Raw genomic sequence first — 18,000 nt, forward strand, 5'->3', positions numbered from 1 at the left:
AGACTTTGGACTAGATGACCTTAGATGTCTTTTCCAACCTGGATGATTCTATGATACTATAAAACAATTGTTTAAAAACAATTAACTCGGACTGCCAGCCAGCACAACACAGCAGCATACATTCACACCACCCCACCTTACCTGGCCTTCCATACTCCTTGCTGGAAAAAATGCTCATGTGAGGAGTAATTCAGATGTGCTCTCCCTTTGCATTAATTGCACAGAGAGAGCTTACTTTTTCCCCAGTCTGTTTTTCTGGACAGTCTGCAGAACTGTGCTGTATGTGGCAGTATTATGCTTCCCACATTCACCTTTTGCACATGCAGTGATTGCACACTCTTCTGTAGAAGCACACCACAACCCACATTGTATTTTGTGTTAGGCTGGGACCATGCCGCCGACAAAACAGACTATCACACACTTTGCAAATGTGCTTTACTGGCATCAAGTTCTTTGGCTTTCATTAGTGCCTGCCACAAGCAAGCGTTTGGCTTTGTCTCTCAGCAAAATGCTGAATGAGGGAGGAAAGCTAGGGTTTGACCTCTGAAGATCACAATGCATAGTTGTGCACCCACAGCATAGGATCAAGACCTGTCTTGCATTGAAATGAACACAGTCAAAGTGCTCCTTATGTTTCATTTCTCCAATTGCTTTCCTAGTTGTTGGCTTGCTGCTCATTCTCCGAGGTGAATACTCCATTGTTTCCCTAATGTATGCTCAGTGCAGCAATCTCATATGATCTGCTCCCACCTGCATTAACACCCCCACCCCACCAAGCCTTGTAAAGGAAATGAAACAAAGCAAGTAGGCTGGCTAGTGTCAGTGCTAATGACATTTTTGAAGGGCAGGAAAAAAAAAAAAAAAAAAGAAAAGAAAAAAAAAGAAAAAATCTGAGAAAAACTTATTGAGTGGTCAGAGTTCACAGGAGAGAGGAAATTCTGGGTCTGAGGCCTGCTCATGCTTGGGATCACAGTGATGTGGTGTGTGCACCCTGGGGTGCTGCAGGGGTTGGAGGACAGCCGAGGAAGGCAAGGAGAAAGCAAAGCACAACAGGCAAAGGATGGGCCAGATTGCTTGGCACTGCTGTGCGGCAGGGGATGGGGCTGCCAAGGTTTTGCAGGTAGAAGTCAAGGGACTGACCAACACGTGTGTTTCTGCAGGGGCATCTGCTGAGGTCCAGCTCACCAAGGATGTGAAGCAACTCTTAGGAAGTTTAAGGAAGCCTTGTGATGGTAGGACCAGGGGCACTTTTCCCACTCACAGTAGTTGGCGAAAAGGTCCCTGGCTGTTGGAAGTAAATATCCACTGGGAGCAGAGGGCAGCCATACCACACATAGAGCATCTTCCCCATGGAGACAGAGGGGATGCTGCATCATGGCAGGGCATGCAGGCCAGGTGTGGTTATGCTGGGAGGGTTGGCCACAGCACAGTAATTGTCCACTAGCTCCACAAAGACAAGGCAGGTCAAGACTGAGACTGAAAATGAGTGTATGGGTCAGGGTCAGCAAGGTGGCCAGATATGGGCATGGTACAGCACAGCCCAGGCAGGTGCCTTGACAAGGGCCCCACACCAAAATCAGCTCTTTAGTGGGACAGGTCCCAGCTGAGGTTTCTCCCAGCTCCTTCTCATGCTTATCGTAGCTGCTTCCCTGAAGCCTGACACCATGTTATCACCACACTGGGTCTGACCTGGCCTTAAGCACAGGCAGCCAAACTCTGCAGGGAAAAGGGAGGAGGCTCAGACCTCTGGCACTGTGGAAGAGAAATGATTAAATGTAGTAAAAGTCTGCAGTAAAAGGTAAAAATCCCTGTGTATTCTCTCCCTGCACAACCAGATGTCATGGATGATAGGAGTTAGGAGGATGCAGGTATACCCAGAGGAGCTGGTAAAAGGAGGAAGCTACAAGCAGAGAGGCCACGGGAGAGCAGCAGAAAGGGTGAAAGCAAGCCCTGCTCCCATTCATCTGTGCCCCAATTCTGATTTCCCTTCAGGAGAGGAAGAAGGAAGATCATGTCCAAAGCTGGTATCTAAAGCTGCCTCATTACCCAGGCTCTCCTAACCATGCCAGGACTGCTGTAGACTGCTGTCCCGTCCTGGCTACAATTACAAATCTGCGCATGACAGGAAGGCTAGCAAATCAGCTGGAAGAAAAATAAAAGAGAGAGAGAGAGACTGGACAGCTGCTTTTGATTATTCTTTCTCAGGGCAGTAGGGGGAGAAAAGAGATTGACTTAAAATTCATGGAAAGTCTGTCTTACACTTGATTAGCCTGTAGAAATCATTGCCATGATATATTCACATATTCTAGGGTGATCACTAAAACTTCCTTCCACCTACCATAGGAGAAGAGGCTGTACAGGGTGATTAAAACCAAGGGCCAAATTTATGTTGCTCTGAACTAGCCTGTGGAAGCCAAGAGTTTATGCTTACCCTTTAGAAAGGCTGCATCATGAGAGAACCCTGAGAGGATGAGTGGCAATTATACCACAGTGCACCCTGAGCCAATCAGGGGACTTGTCTTTCTTCTGCATATAGTAGTGGATGAAGATGTTACATCTTCTGAAACACCTGCTACTAATCACTTTGAATTTGAGAATTTGAGTTGTAAACCAGTTATTCAGTATTAATTTTCTTCCCACTCCACAAAGGTAAAATCAGGGATAATGTATCTTAGACTCTTTGAGATAAATATGCCTCAATTTTATATCACACCTAGCAGATTGCTCAGGAACCTCAGGGTCTCACATTCCACCAGGGAAATAAAAATAAAATAAAATAAAATAAAATAAAATAAAATAAAATAAAATAAAATAAAATAAAATAAAATAAAATAAAATAAAATAAAATAAAATAAAATAAAATAAAATAAAAATAATAATTAAAAAAAAAAAAAAAACAGATCTTAATTTAATTTGTTTTTAAACAAGTCTGAGGTCTTTAAACAACCTGGCTTGAGATTTTTGGCACAGCAGAACAAGACACAAGAAGATAGTCCCTCATTCTGCAGATGTTCTGTGCCATCTGGGGAGGAGAAGCAGAAATTCTTGGTGATGGGATGGAATACATCAGTTCCCTTTGAGAACGCCGTAGGCTTTATATTCAATTCTAGGTCCTGACTGAAGAAAGCCTCTATGTCTATTGTTAACACCACATTCTTGATGGCCTGCTTTATTTCTAGGGATTATTATTACTTGTATTGTAGACCAATGGGGAAAGAGTTTAAGACATGTCTGCGTCTTAAGGTTCTGTGTGCCGCACTGGCAAAACAATAGAAGAGATTTCAGTGAGACTGTTTTGCTATTCAAAAATAACTATGTGCTCATATAAACAAAGTCCAGTGCTGTATGCTTTGTAGCCACAAAAATGCTTCCTTCTGCTAGATTGAAAAGTAACTAAGAATTCAGCAGTTATTTGGTGAGGAAATTTCAGGCAAGAAAATTTTCCCAAGGTAAGTGAATTTTGCACCTGAATTTCATGGTGTAAATACTATTCACTTCCTCTCTCATTGCTACCCATTCACAAAGCAGCTTGGCAGCAGTCTTAACATAGCCTGCTACACAGAACAATTGCATGGAAATGATCAGAGATGTGAAAATCTGCCTTTCCAGTGATGTGAAGAACTTCATTAGTAGTTTTATTTTCCACATCATCATATGAATGTTTCTCCCTCATCTGAATGGCTCCACACAAATAATGCCATTGTGCAACTCCTGTGGAATTGGACTCCTCCACTCCTCCACAGACTGAAGTTGGAAGAACTTGGGATGAAAAATGTAATAGTTTGTACATCATGTAAAGGTATGTCCTTTGGCAAGTGATGACCAATATCACCAATTATTTATTATTTTTTGTCAGGTAAAGTAATTTGGGGTTCTCCATGTTAAAACATGTAGGTTGTTTGCCTACTTTTCCTTGTGCTTTTTAAATACTTTTCAGCACCAGTTTTCAGTTTTATCCCTGACTTTTAAAAGCCATAATTCCATGTTTATATATGATAAAAAATTAGTCTATCATCAGAAAGGCAAGAAGGGAAGTGATATTGAGGCCAGCCCTATTTCTGTGGAGTGGAGATATTCATGTGTTCTGCTTATTTTTAGCAGAAGATGGTGGATAAATCTGAGCCAGCACGTTTTTCATTCAATCTGTCCCTGGACACTAACAGATGGTGCTTTCCTATGCCAAGTACTAATGCACTTTACATTGGCATTCAGTGTCAGGACACAAAGCTCGCCAAGTCCCTGCTAAATCTGCTGATGCCAGGGAAATTGATAACAAACAACTAGCCAGGGACACCGTCCCAATCTTTTCTCTACATCCAAAGCAGCACAGAAGCTGTAGCAGTGTAATGGCATCATCTGCTCTCCAACTCATGGATACCAATGCAGCAAAAGAGGATCCTGGACTGGGGAAGAAAGGGGTCCTGAGGCTATGAACTCAGGCACATACCTAAAGATGGAGGGAGATCCACTCACCTCACAATGACTAGATCTGTGCTTGACGCTGGGCCCGGAGAACCTTGATAAACTTGTGCTGCAATGCTAAAACACATGAATTAATGACAATTAGCGTACACACGCATATTCCTATCAACCAGTAGGGTGATTCTTCTTCTTAGCATTCCTTATACTCCTTGTGCACTAAGCATACTAAATTCAGTCTTATAGGTCTACTTCCTGTGGTCTACAATCCTACATACAATAAGGCCACCTGCAAAAAGAAAATTCTGTAGATTCCTCTAAGAAGGTCACTTTGTTTTACAGGCTGGTGTATTTATTCTTTGAATACAAGCATCCAAAATTCTTGAGATGTAAAATTCCTGTTCCTTTCCACCAGCTGTCTCAGTGCCCAGGCTTCCTTCTTGGATTGCTCAAAACTTGCTATCCACATCTCCTGCAGGGAATTCCGGCCAGGGTTGGAAGATAAGAATGAGAAAGCCTCGGGTTTGGGGCAGCTCAGATGGTTAACCTGAGCACTCCACCTCTGAGGTAGCCATCCCTGGCAATGGAGAGAAATAGAAGGAAAGGATTATTTAGGGACCGATGCAGATATATTAAAAAAAAAAAAAAAAAAAAAAAAAAAAAAAAACTATTAAAGCATGTCAGTGAATTTGCCCTCCCACCATAGGCTCTAGCCATGTCCCTGTGGATGTCCGAGGGGAAGCTCTCCATGAGTTGCTTGGAGGAAGGGCAATAATGCTGACAAGAGCCAGAATCTCATATCAGATCTGGCTGCAAACAGGCAGCATCAGCTAAGCCAATCTGAAATTCTAAGGAAACAAGTTCTACTTTCATCATTATATGTTAATATAATTCATGTTAAATATGCACACATTTCATGAGATAATTTTAATGAGAAAAAGACAAGCTATGAATCTGACAAGGAAAGCAGACTGGTCTTCATAGTCTGCTTGACTGGAGAGTCACAAAAGCATGCGAAAGGAATCTCTGTATCTCATCCCTTTTATACCTTTCCATGGTTTTATTCCAAATTTAAGGAGAGGACGACTGTCTAGATTTGCACTGGATTCATCTAGGACAGCTTGGCTAAATGTAATGTAAATGCCTAATGGTTTGCACTCCCCATCACTTCAGTTCACCCCAACAGATTCTAATGCTTTCTTTGTATCCTTTCTACTAGCTGACTACTTAATGTACTGCTCATATTGTCACCTGTAAAAATAGGGCCTAATAGGTATAGGACAACTCTAGGGTATTATAGCCATTAGTCAGTTCCATTACTGGGCACAAAAAGGTTGTTTGTTTGTTTGTTTGTTTGTTTGTTCATTTGTTTGTTTGTTTGTTTCTCCATCTATGCTGATAATGGAGCCCATGAAGAGAAAAAAAAATGGTTCTTGGTACCTAAACCTAGAAACCTTAAAGAAATATGGTAATTAAAATGAGTATTCACTAACTCAGAGGTGCATGTGGTGTGAGTTTCTAACTTCATTTTGTAACAACTGTTACAAGTAATGCTGTGTTTCTACCAGCCCAATCCACAACTATCAGCCTCAGGAGACTGAACAGATCATGGTGGCTCTGAAATATGCTCCTGGTACCACAGCTGACAACCTTACAAGTCTGGTGGGCCCTCATTGCTGGGCTTCCAGATACCACAGCCATTTCCAGCTGGTCTCTATCAGTGTAACTTCCAACAGATTTAGACCTGGAGAAACAGGTCCAGTTCCTCTCGCTAATGCACAACCTGTCTTAAACATCAATATTTCAATGTTTAGTCACTAAATATGGCCAAAGAAAATGACACTTTTTTGCTAAAGGCTTGCATGCATCCACATATACACAGACCCAGAAAATCACAGAGTATTTAAATCAGGAGGGACCTTCAGGAATCATCTAGTCCAGTCCCCTGCTCCAAGCAGGTCTGATCAGATCTAATCAAGTGAATCTTAAAAGCCTCTAAGGGCAGAGATCCCACAGCCTCTCTGGGCAATATGTTCCAGTGTTTGGTAGCCTTCAGGGTGGTCTTCTAAAGCAAGTCAGGAAGTCAGGCTCCTCACTGTAGCCGAATAAAAACCTCCTCCCTGAACAATTCAAGCTTTTTGTTGAGATGACCACCAGCTCACCAGTCACTATGCATGAGTGCCAGTACTGTAGCAGTACAAAGAACACATGCCCTGGCCATGTACTCACACCTTCTGCCAACACCTTTTGGCATGAGGTTGCACAACCCAATTACACTGTGATACCAGTGATTGTAGGCTGGCCAGAAATCTGATAATCAAAATTCCTCTGGCAAATCTGAACCTATGGCCATTTTAAAGCCCCCACGAGACAGAAAGTCACAAGTACCTTTTCTTCCCTCCTGATGTTTTCCCACACTCTGTTACACACCATGCACTCAAATGTGTCAATGTAATTGTCCTGGGTGATATCTTGCACTCCCCATTTGCGCTCCTTCATCGCTGTAAGCAGCCTTGGATTGGAAATGTCACCTTTCAGTTTCCATTCCAGGAAGGCCTCATATTCTTGATCATTTTTGTCTAGTGTTTTGATATAGTGGGCCAGCTCCCTAGGGTGTGAAAAACTAGATACCAAGATTGCGCTCTTGTTGCTGGGAAGCCAGTCTACAATGCTGGGAGACCCAAAGTACACTGGTACCACTCCCAGCTTCAGTGGCCGCCAGAGCTTTTCAGTGATGTAATCTTCACAGATAGCATTTTCAAACGCAAGAATGAACTTGTATTGTGCCAGTATTTTAAAGAAGTTCCTGTCATCCATGGCAGCTGGATTTCTGAGATGCTGGGGAAGGTCTCTGTTGTGCAGACATTCCCCATAAGAGTCGACTTCGATGTGGCACATCAGCTCACGCACGTAGCTGTCCCGGTCAGAAGGAGGGTTGCAGTCAGACTGCACGTACACGAGTGGTGCAAGCTGCTTCCTCAGGCTGTTCTTCATTTGCAGTGGGATCATGTGCCTCAAGGACTTGAGGACCTCCACACCCTCAAGGTACTGAGTGGTCAGCGGTAGGTGAGAATGACGGCTGAAGGTCGCGGTGTGGTTGAATAAGGTGATAGTTGGTTCGTGGAAGAGTTTGTAGTTGTTTTTTGGTGACTCTTCATGGAAAAGGGCCCAGTCATGGTGGTCTTTTCGAGGGAGTGGTAGGCTGTCTATACTGAAGTCAGTGCCTAGACAAAAGCAAATAGTGTTTAGTCTGGCCTTCCCCTGTCATGTCACCCAAGTGCAATATACAGAAATTCGATTTTAATTTAATATCAGCCCTCCAGCACTGCATTTATGACATTACAAGGCTGCGCAACAAAGAGAGTAATTCATGCAAAGACAAAGGAATGTGATGACAGATAGAAGCAAATTTGGCAGCAGAAGAATCTAGAGACGGGGGATCAGTAGTTAACGTTAAAAATGTTTTACATTCAGGTCATGTTAGTTTAAAGGCCTCTCATTTCAAAGCCTCCCTATTTTGTATTTTACTGCACTGAAGGGAGACTAATAAGATGCTTAATAATCCCCTGGCTATGTAAATAAGGGAACAGATGGCATTTCCTCTGTCTATAATGAGAGGGAAATGGTCACTGCAGGGATGAATTTGATTCTAGTACCAAAACAACAAAAAAAGCTGCTAAAATATTGGATCAGTTAAGGAGAAAAATTGTAAGAATGACTTGAAGTCTTGGAAAGACATTTTATTATAGAAACTTTGGAAGCCAATCTATTTAGTTTATCAAAGTGAAAATTTAGAGATGATGTATCACAGCTGCCTACCAGATACATAAAGGAAACAGCCTTTGGCAAAAGATGGCTCCTCAATCTAGTGGCAAAAGTAGAGAAAGAACTATGCCTAAATGCTGAAAGCAGACCACTGCAGCTGCTTGCACTTTTCTGGAAGGAGAGTGAGCCCCCCACACAATTTAGGAAAACCGTGGAGAAACCTAGAAACCTTTTAGCAGAGGCTGGTCTGTGCAAACCTGAATTCAAAATACCAAGTCATGAATCAGAACCTTTTTTCCCCTTCAGTAGTGCTGTACTACACTCAGATGTCTAGCCTTTTTTCAGATTAAATGCAAAGCTGACGAATCTGTGCCAAGACACTTCCTCATTCTCTTAGAACTATATTTGGTTTTGACTTGAGTACCAGCACTGAACATATGAAACTTTTAACCTGTTCTGTCAAGCATGTGAGGTTCATAAACAAACAAAAATAAATAAATAAAAGGAAAAACTGGTTTTGAAAACAACACAAACCCCTTTTCTTTGAAGAAGTTATTCTACCATCTCCACCTTACTCATGATCTTTCATTCTATGTTCTACCCTTGATCTCAAACCACAGAGGGGAGGGAGGGGGGAAGGGGAATAGAGAAAGTTAGTAAAAGTAACAAAGAGCTTTCACCTAAAAACTAATATATAAAATTAAAAAAAAAAAAAAAAGAAATGCCCAATGATCTCTGTAGCTGCATAAGCCTGCCAAGATGACTCCAAGGGTGACCTTGTAAAACCAATAGAAGATTACACTACAGCAGTGAAGATGGATGATATCTGCCAGTTGTATAAAAACCTCTTATAAAGAATGATCCTTCAAAGAGCATCAGGTGTATTGTTTGTTTGTTTGCTTGTTAGTTTTTTAAGACCACTAAGAATTTGACATTCTGTTTTCCTCTGAAGTGTGGTCCCAAGCCCCAAACACTAAGAGGATGAAGTGCTGTGCCGCTCACTGAAAACAAACAAACAAACAAACAAAAGCTGTTTGCTTTCTTTGTTTTTGTTGTGTGGTAGCGATGAAATAAGGTGAAGAAGAATGAGAATGAATCAAATTCTTACGCAGTCTATCTGGTTTTGAAAACACCTTGTTTTAAGAGATGTCCAGAAGAGAAGCTGCAGTGTACATAGACAATAATGAAAGGCTGTGGATTGAAACCATAGCTGTTCAGCTTTGCCTCTTGCAAGAGTTACCTCAAAGAGGTAGCACAGCAGGGGAGAGAGAAGGTAAACGCAGAAAAGAATGACACAAGAAAAGGGGTGAGAGAGGGATTGAAGCATAATGTGTAAAACTTATTAAACAAAGAAAGAATTAGGCACAGAGAAAATTAAAGAAAACAGCACAATAGATAAAAGCACACCAAATTGGCTGATTCTAATATAACACTTAATCAATCTCCATCCAGAAAGCAGACAAAAAGATTTTGAGCATTGAAGAGAAGATACCACCAGCATGTTGCCCACCCTGTGAGCTGAAGGAAATTAATGAGCTTATGAAGGGATAAGGAAAGCACAGCAAGACTGTAATTACAAGCAATTTCAACTTGCAAACTACTAATTAGAAAATCTCAGATGTGTGGCAAAGTGCAGGAACAAATGACAGATGCTCTCGGGAGAAGTTCTGTATCTTAGGAGACATCTTTCATTTGGGATTCATACTCCAAGGACTCAACTCTCTGGTGCAGAAAAGCAGAGCATCTCCCTCTACATCAGATCCAGCTCTTGCTGATGCAGTTTTCCTCAGAAGCAACAGCATCGGCAGCTCATGCTACAAGCAAAACTCTGTGGAGTATGTGATGTTGAAAAGGTAGATTTTGGAGACTAATTTGGAGACTACTCCAAAGGTAGAGACAAAATCGAGCAAGTGGGTGCCATGGCTCACTTCCAGAGGAGAGATGACCTATGTCAACCCCTACCTATGTCCTTTGTCTCTGCAGACTCTAGCATTGTGAGATCATTTATCATGGTTTAAAAACAAGTAACATTTTTGCATATGTTGACATTTGCCTTTATATGCAGTGCAAAGACAGCATCACTAGAAAAAGAAAAACTACAGGGAAGGTCTTTTGCCCAGTATAAATAACCCTTTGAAAATAAGTAATCATGTCCACAAACCTGTCAAAAATGAACAGTAGTAGTTCTTTTAATGCTGAAGCAGGCAAAGAGAATTGTTGCCAGAGACCAAAAGCACCAGACTTCACAACTTTCACATGGTGCAAACCTAGCTTTCCTTGTGTTTAATTAGGTCAAGTTCTCATTCCCTCACTGTTATTCCTTTGCCTTCATGCTTGACCACTATATTAGCAACAGACAATGCTGACCTACTTGGCACTCTGAAAAGATTACTGATGAGAAGTTTTTAGTTTACTGTTAACAACCACATTAAAAGCCCTTATTTCCAGTTCACCTGTGTCTTGAACAAGTGAATGAAAATTCAGGACTCTGTTTTGTTTTGTTTTGTTTTCAGACAAAGGGGCTGAACCTACCAATCACAGAAATTTATTGTCTTTATTTTTCCAACTGAAGTTCTCTTTTCATCTTCAAAGCTATGGTGTGGGGGGAAGAAATTAACAAAATAAAGATGACTCTTTTGTGTTTTGTTTTTACAGCACAAGTAGTGAGAAGTTTCTTAGGCAGCAGAGCCAGAGCAGCTCAGCATGTTGCACTAGCTGCTGTTCCTTGAGCAGAATCAATGCACTTCTTTCAGTGCTTTCCATTTACAGGCTGCTAGCAATCTCTTGGCACATGCAGCAGGGCAGTTGCACAGTTACCAGTGAGGGCATTATCTTAAGACAAAAGTCTTGCACAAGTGTGACAAAGGCCTTGCAGGACCTCTGCTGGGGGTGATAAGCCAAAAGACTGGGGAAAAAAAAATGTCCTGATCTCAGACTGTCTTTTCATGACTTGGCAGCTACAGGAAATTATCTTTTCTCCCATAAACAGGGAGCACATGTGACAGGAAAGCAGCATGAGGCAAGACAACAGTCATCCCACAGATGTGCATGGTCACTCCTCAGAGTCCTTTTGCAGAGGTCTCTGGGCCTGTGATGATAGATTCAGCATCAGGCAAAGTTTAACAAAGTGAGCTGTGTAAGCTTCCTGCTCCTGATTTCCACCTAGAATATTTAATCTCTAAAGGAAAAGAGCTGGACAGGAGGGAAAGTTTCTCCTTTAGAAAGAAACAGCTCCTTACCATAGAACAGAAAAGCTCTTGTCATCTGATTGTGCTGGTAGGTCTTGTTGATAGTAAAGAAGCAAACATCCTCTCCACATTGACCCAGTCTCCCTGTATCTCCAGTCAGGGGAGACCACCAGAGCAGGATGGGGTAATGGTTTGCATCAGACTCTGTCCTGAAGTTGCTGTCAAGTTCGTTCTTAAACTGGAGATCACGTCTCTCCTCAGGCTTCAGTGGACCACTGTGTAAACTGGAGACTACTGCCGCCTTATTCTCTGAATCGCTCAGTTCAGTGACAACCTTCAGGGGAAAAAGCATACATATCACAGCACATCACTGCCATTAGCCGGGACTTTTGCATGGTAATTTAGAGTTCAGACATCAAGGACTATGTAAGCCTCCATGAAGTTTCTGTCAATCAAGGAAGTGGATGCACTTCACTGATTGCAGCCATTGTCCAGGTGATTTATGTCAGAATAGGGAGTACTTCAATATGAATAGGTAAGGTGGAGGCAAAAACTAAATTTCTGTACTGAGATATGGCCATGTCAGACAAAATTTAAGATGACAAATTCTGCTTTCTCTCTGGAAAAAGCATAAAAGAGAAGACAGCCCTCCAGTAGCAAGGTTTATTCTGGAAATGTGCTGTTAAAAAAAAAAAAAAAAAAAAAAAAAAAGCCATAAGGTCTTCATGTCTCTGCGTGGTCATCTGTGCCCACCCTGATTGATTTTTAAACCAATGACTGGATATATCAGTCAGACAGGTCTTAAAGAAAACCTAAATACAACTTGTTGGCCAAGCACAAGAGAAAAATCCCACCTGTATGCAGAGATGTAAAAGACCTGACTGTGCAAACCATCGTGTACAGATCAGAAACCCTGAGAGGAACCTTACAAGATTTCCAACCATAGGAGAACCTCTAACAGGGCCTGCCATCAGTCATGAGACAGAAATCCTCAGAAAGTCAGGCTTCACTAGTTCAGGTGCCCGTGAAGCCACCACCCTTTTCTACAGGTTGTACCTTTCATAAAAGTGTCCTGGGGCAGAGAAGTCTGCTGAGGGAGAGTTGGTGAAGAGACAGAAATGGTGCTGGTAGGTGGTGCTGTGGGATACACAGAAACCACCCTTAGCTTCTGTGGGGCGAAGACCTTCCTGCCGCCACGCAAACGGCTTTTTCTGTGTGCATCTGCACAGGCAGAGCCTAGTACCACCCTAAGAACAGCTGCAAGAGCGATGGGGGAACTCATACCCACCAGACAGCTTTGGCTCACAGCATTTCCACTTTTTGGATGGCTCTGAAGGAGGATATTGGAAAGCAGGAGAGCGTTGTTTACATTAAGTTGGTTGAAAACATTTATCTTCCCTGATAGCATTACCGCACACATTCATTTCACTGTTTGCTATGTCATTCACTCTTACTGTCTAGTAAAATACACTGATTGTAAGTAAACTAAATAGGCTCTGTGCAACACAGGACACTGGGACAGCACACACAGGAGGCTGTGCAAAGTGCAGCTGCACAGAAAAATACAGAAAACACTCCCACATTGGCAAGTGGACAAGATACTAGCTGGGGACAAGCATTATTTGTCTAGCAGTGTGGTGAGATGCAAATGCAGCAATATAACTCTGATAAGTCTATAGCTACTTCATGTCCAGGTTTCTCCAGGAACATACTCTTTTTCTGCTTCCAAAATTGGCCCTAGCAGAATTCAAGGAATCTGTGTACTTGTTCAGAATTTCTAGCAGCTTTCTCTGAACTCCTGGGAATTGATACATCCCATCTATACCCACAGCTCACATGCTGCAGCAGTCCCAGCAGCCAGGCACCGAGTGTCACTGTGCAGTGAACTTGTCAGATGAAAATCTCAAATCTGAACCTGCTTAGCTGTGGAGGTGCAGTGCAGTCACAAAACCTGCCAGTAAAGCTCCTAAAGATTTGCTAGCATTGCTCCCACACTAGGGCAGCCATATCAAACTTTGGATGCCCAGCTTAGGGGCACAGAACCAAAAGTGACAACAGCTGCCCCCACAAAGTCATTCCCATTCAGAGCAAGCAGCTGGCCTGGGAGAGCTTCAGAAATCCATATGCTGGATCCACTGGCTGTTACCTGAGGTACCAGTCTGAACAAGAGCCTCAGTTCAGAGCACAACTGGTATGGAGACATCCCTGGGGCAGATCATGCACTTCTCATGTCTGAAGTTTCTGTAAGTCCCACAGCTGCCAGCCACAGCTGATTCAATCTATGTAAAAGTTGTTTTCTTCTGATGAAAAGCTAGGCTGGACTGCACCTACTGTAAATTAATAGGCCTCCATGCTGATTTTCCTATCATTCCTTTTTTTTTATTATTGACCAGCTACTGGACTTCCTAATGCTAAGCACAGCCTTTGAGTCAGGACTGCCCAGGTTTTCCAGGTAAGGCTGCCACATTTGCCTGGAATGGGTCCAGCCTTGCCTCCCAGCCTCATCAGGTCAAACTCATGGCCTTGAGGGGACTGGGAAACCAGCACAGGATAGAGGCAATGCAACATGGGATGGTCTGGTACACGACCTGTGAGGAGCTCCTCCAGCAGCTGAGGAGCTGTGCACGAAAGCCATCCTCTGTGTAATGTCACTTACGGAGCTGCTACCACTACCCTAACAGAGTTGACAGACCTTCTTCAAATATTCCTCTCACAGCAAGCTTGTACCAAGCACATCTTTTGCCTTTTATGATCTCTCTCTCAATTTGCCAAATTTTGTGTCACATGCTGAGTACAACAACACGCATATCCCCTGCCCTTTTTCCCCAGTACCTGGAATGTCACCACGAGGAAAAAGGCGGCTGCAAAGCAGAAACAAGATGCCCACAGTTTCTTCCTCCTCGTCCTGATCATGCTGCACTGTTAGGCCCGCAGGGCACCCACGGACAGATAGAGCTAGGCATCAGGCAGGCCAGCTTGTTGAAAGTCTTCAGCCCTTGCCACAGTGCTGTCCCACTCCGTCCTTACTCCTCTTCATGGTGACTGCTGCCAAAAAAAAAAGGGTAAAACATCAACAAAGAGCGATCCTTGACCTTGGTGATTAACTTGATGTCTACCTGTAGCTTTCTGCAGGTGCCAGAACAATGTTTTGAGACAGGCTAACCCTTAGCTAGACCAGAAAGCGGTCTGCACAAAGTAGCACTCACACACACACTGCCCAGCCTGGACTTGGGCTCCTTTCAAAGCAGGGCCACACATCAACTCTCCACATATCTCTCTCCAGGGCTAGAACAGTTTAGGTTTAACAAATTCCCCTTCTCTGGCAATCTATATCCATGCTGGTCTGCCTCTCAAACAACCTCGAATGACTCTTCCCCTTCCCTGACACACTTTTTTTTATTTTTCCCAGACCATTTTGCTGCATGATGGATGTTACTGAGTGAAAATCCCAGCACCTGACAACCAGAATAGGCACAAATTCCAGCTTCAGATTCAAAAAAAAAAAAAAAAAAGAGGAAAAATAAGATAAATAAGATGAGAGAAAACCAGAACTTTAGTCTAGTTTTCTACAAAAAGGCATATGTGATTGCTTTCCCTCCATGTGTGTGTTCCTATCAGCTACCTCCCGCATCCCAGTCATGGAGCTCCAAAAATCTTTCAGAGGGATGGGTCCCACAGTTACTGCCTGCCCCCTCCCTCTGTGGAGGTAGCAGATAGAGTCCAAAGGCTGGTCCTGCTTCCACTGCAACATGAGTAAATCCCTTTGCATCAACCACCTGAGGAGCCTCTTCACCAAAGCCTCACATGAAACAGCACTGCTGAGTTCTGCTCTGCGTGGGACAGCTGCTTCTGAAGGCTTTGTCTGGGTACTACAGCCTGATGCTGACAGCTCAGTGCCTTTGAAACCAAGTTTCAAAGTCTTCTATCCACTGTACCTTCCTGCATTACAGCCAAAGTAGGGCATCAGGAGTGGAAGGGGCTGAACTCTGATTGCAAGCGTATTATTGAAAGTGTACTCAGCCACTCGGGGGGGAAGAACAGTGTATTTAACAGCATACATCTTACCCTATGCATGGAAAAGGAAGGCTCTGATAGCACACTGAATGCCCCCCTCACTCCCTGCCTGGGTAAAAATGCAGCAATCCTCCTGGGTTTCGGTATTCTTCCAGAGGGGGAACTGCACAGCACGGGTGTGCCCAGGGTCAGGCAGGGGGGTCACAGCTTCTCTCTTTCACCTGCAGTGCCCAAACCCGGTGCTCACACCCAGCGGGGGGCTGGTGGTGGCCCACGCCAGGCTCTGTCCTGCCCCAGCCTGGCCAGCAGAGCAGACCTCGCAGAGCCTTCCCACCTCGCTCCTGCCGAGCAGAGGGGCATAAGTAAGGACCTGGGGAGAGAGCAGGACAGCTCACCACATCCTGGTGTGCCGTGCAGCGGAGCAGCCCCCCGCACACCCTCCCAAACTTCCCACCGGGTGCCCCCGCCACCTCTGCTCCCAGCCCTGCCTCGCTGCCTTCCCCCCGCACCCAGCCGCTTTCCCTGTGCACCCCGCTTTCCCTGCCCGGCTCTCAGCCCGTCCTGTACCCCTCCCAGGGGGCTGCAGCCCCGTGTCTTCCCCCCCAGCTCCCTCGGGCTCCAGCATCCTCCGGCCCGGCGGGCTGCTTCCCTACTTACCCGCAAAAATCCATCCCGCCCGATGTGCCACCGGCCCCGTGCTCTTGGGTCTGTTTTGTTGTTGTTGTTTGATGATTATTTTGTGTGTGTTTGGGTTTTTTTGTTTGTTTGTTTGTTTGTTTTGCTATTTTTCACTTTCAGTTCGAGCATCCACTTGGGGAGGGGAGCGGGAGGCGGGCGCTGCTCGGGGCCCCGCGGAGGGGCGGCGCGGATCCGCGCCTTCCCCCTTCCTCCTTCCTTCCTCCTCCTCCTCCAAAGCTCCCCCAGCTCCCTGCGGCCACCCGGGGGGCTCGGGGAGGGCCTGGGGGGATCGGCTCCCCCCGGGGTCCCGAGGGCTCTGCAGAGGAAACGCGGCGGGCCGATGGCACCGGGCGCGCTGCCGCTCCCGGCTGCTCCTCCCGCCGAAATAAAAATAAAATAAAATGATAAAAAATAATTAAAAAGTCTATTCCCGACACTGATTTCTCTAACTGTTAGCCTAGCTGTGCTTCTTGCTGTTTTGTTTTTTTTTTTTTTTTTTCCTGCTTGTTCTGTTTTGTTTCGTCTTTACAACAGTGCCATTATTTTATCCGGTGCTCTCTTCGAGAGGGCTTAGCTCCACTGCGCCAAGCCAGACGGTTGTCAGAAAAAAAAAAAAAAAAAAAAAATGCGTCATGGAAGTTGGGAAGCACTCAAGTGCCTGCTGGCCGGCCCTGTCTCACAGAGAGGGAACATATCCCTCGTCCCTCAGGCTCAGAGCTGAGGCAGGCACCCCGAGCACAAGAAGGGCTACGGCTGCGACGTGCTGCCAGCCTTGCAGGGCATTCCTGCCAGGCTGCGAGTAGTGATCCAGATCAGCTCGGGGTTTCCAGAAGTTGAGGCCCTCTTTGTGCATTTTCTGGCATTTGCTGTTTGTAGGAAAAGATATTTCCCTTAAAATGTTGGTTGTGCTGGCTCAGGGCAGAGATGACGTTTATCCGTTTGATAGGTACACATAACTATACATGTCCATATTTATAACATGGATCTACACGGTAACACATTTGTTTTAATACCAAGGTGTCTGATACCTGCACGTATTTGTTCATAAGTATTTGTGAACAAGATGGATCTTTAAGGACACTTCCAACCCAAACCATTCTACTTACACACTACTCATACACAAACAGGCCAAAACACCATTATTTGATGCTTCAAACATTAAGGGAAAACAAATGCAAAACAACTCTTCCTCCATCTCCTCTCCCACAAGAGTAAAAGTGCCCAGCCCAGGAACAGGGGCTGAGGAGAGGGGCACAGCCTGGGTGTGAAGGGCAGCAGAGGTGCAGGAGGAGCACCAGGGGAGCAGAGGGTGGAAGCATCCCAGAGGTGGCAGAGGGAAAGCCTGATGTACCTCTGCTGACATGTCTGAGTGACATAGGTTATCCAAATGTCAAGCTCACAGCTCATCTCCTTATTCCACTGTGAGTCAGGCCTGTAGACTTCCTGAAAGGCTCACAGAGCACCCAGCAGAAAACCCGCAACCCAAACAACAGTGCAAGTGATCTTTGCCATGCTGTCTTTGCCCCCTTTCCTCTCCCACCCTTTCCCTATAGCTGTGGCTGACTGCAGCCTGCTGCAGCAGGGCCCACCTCTTGCTGCTCTTACTGCTCCACAAAGCTCTGATCCCCCTGAGCTACTAGGCTCCTCTTAAGTAAAAAAAAAAAAAAAAAAAAAAAAAAAAAAAGTGTACTGTGGTGCTAGGACATGACAGATTCATTTATCCCTCGCTCCTCATTCAGAGTTTCATCACACCTCTTTTGTTTCTTCCCCAAAATCCTAGCTGCTGGGGTAACATTTGTAAGTAGAAGCTTCAGGTGGGGCTTAAATATGCCTTGCAAAGCATGGCTACAGATATTAGAACTGCAGCACAGATCTGCTCCACTGATCTGGGCTGGGAGGCATGTAGCAAGAAACTCCAACTATTATTTTGTAAAGC

The 18,000-nt window shown here is 44.5% G+C and overlaps 1 protein-coding gene across 3 annotated transcripts; it reads right to left on the reverse strand.

Moving 5' to 3' along the window:
• Positions 1-3,325: 3,325 nt before the first annotated feature.
• FUT10 (fucosyltransferase 10) lies at positions 3,326-16,202 on the reverse strand. 3 transcript variants are annotated; one of them, XM_032206590.1, is made up of 5 exons: positions 16,044-16,202; positions 14,205-14,417; positions 11,424-11,706; positions 6,808-7,643; positions 3,326-4,539 (listed from the first exon to the last, which is right to left on the reverse strand). In XM_032206590.1, the coding sequence occupies exons 2-5, from the start codon at positions 14,283-14,285 to the stop codon at positions 4,369-4,371; spliced, it is 1,371 nt and encodes a 456-aa protein (XP_032062481.1). In that variant the 5' UTR covers positions 14,286-14,417; positions 16,044-16,202; the 3' UTR covers positions 3,326-4,368. The 3 variants fall into 3 exon arrangements, with proteins under 3 accessions (XP_032062481.1, XP_032062480.1, XP_032062479.1); XM_032206589.1 differs by having other exon boundaries at positions 4,480-4,996; positions 14,205-14,414; XM_032206588.1 differs by having other exon boundaries at positions 4,480-4,996.
• Between the last annotated feature and the right edge of the window lie 1,798 nt (positions 16,203-18,000).

Source organism: Aythya fuligula, chromosome Z, assembly GCF_009819795.1.
Source record: "Aythya fuligula isolate bAytFul2 chromosome Z, bAytFul2.pri, whole genome shotgun sequence".
Classification (NCBI taxonomy): domain Eukaryota; kingdom Metazoa; phylum Chordata; class Aves; order Anseriformes; family Anatidae; genus Aythya; species Aythya fuligula.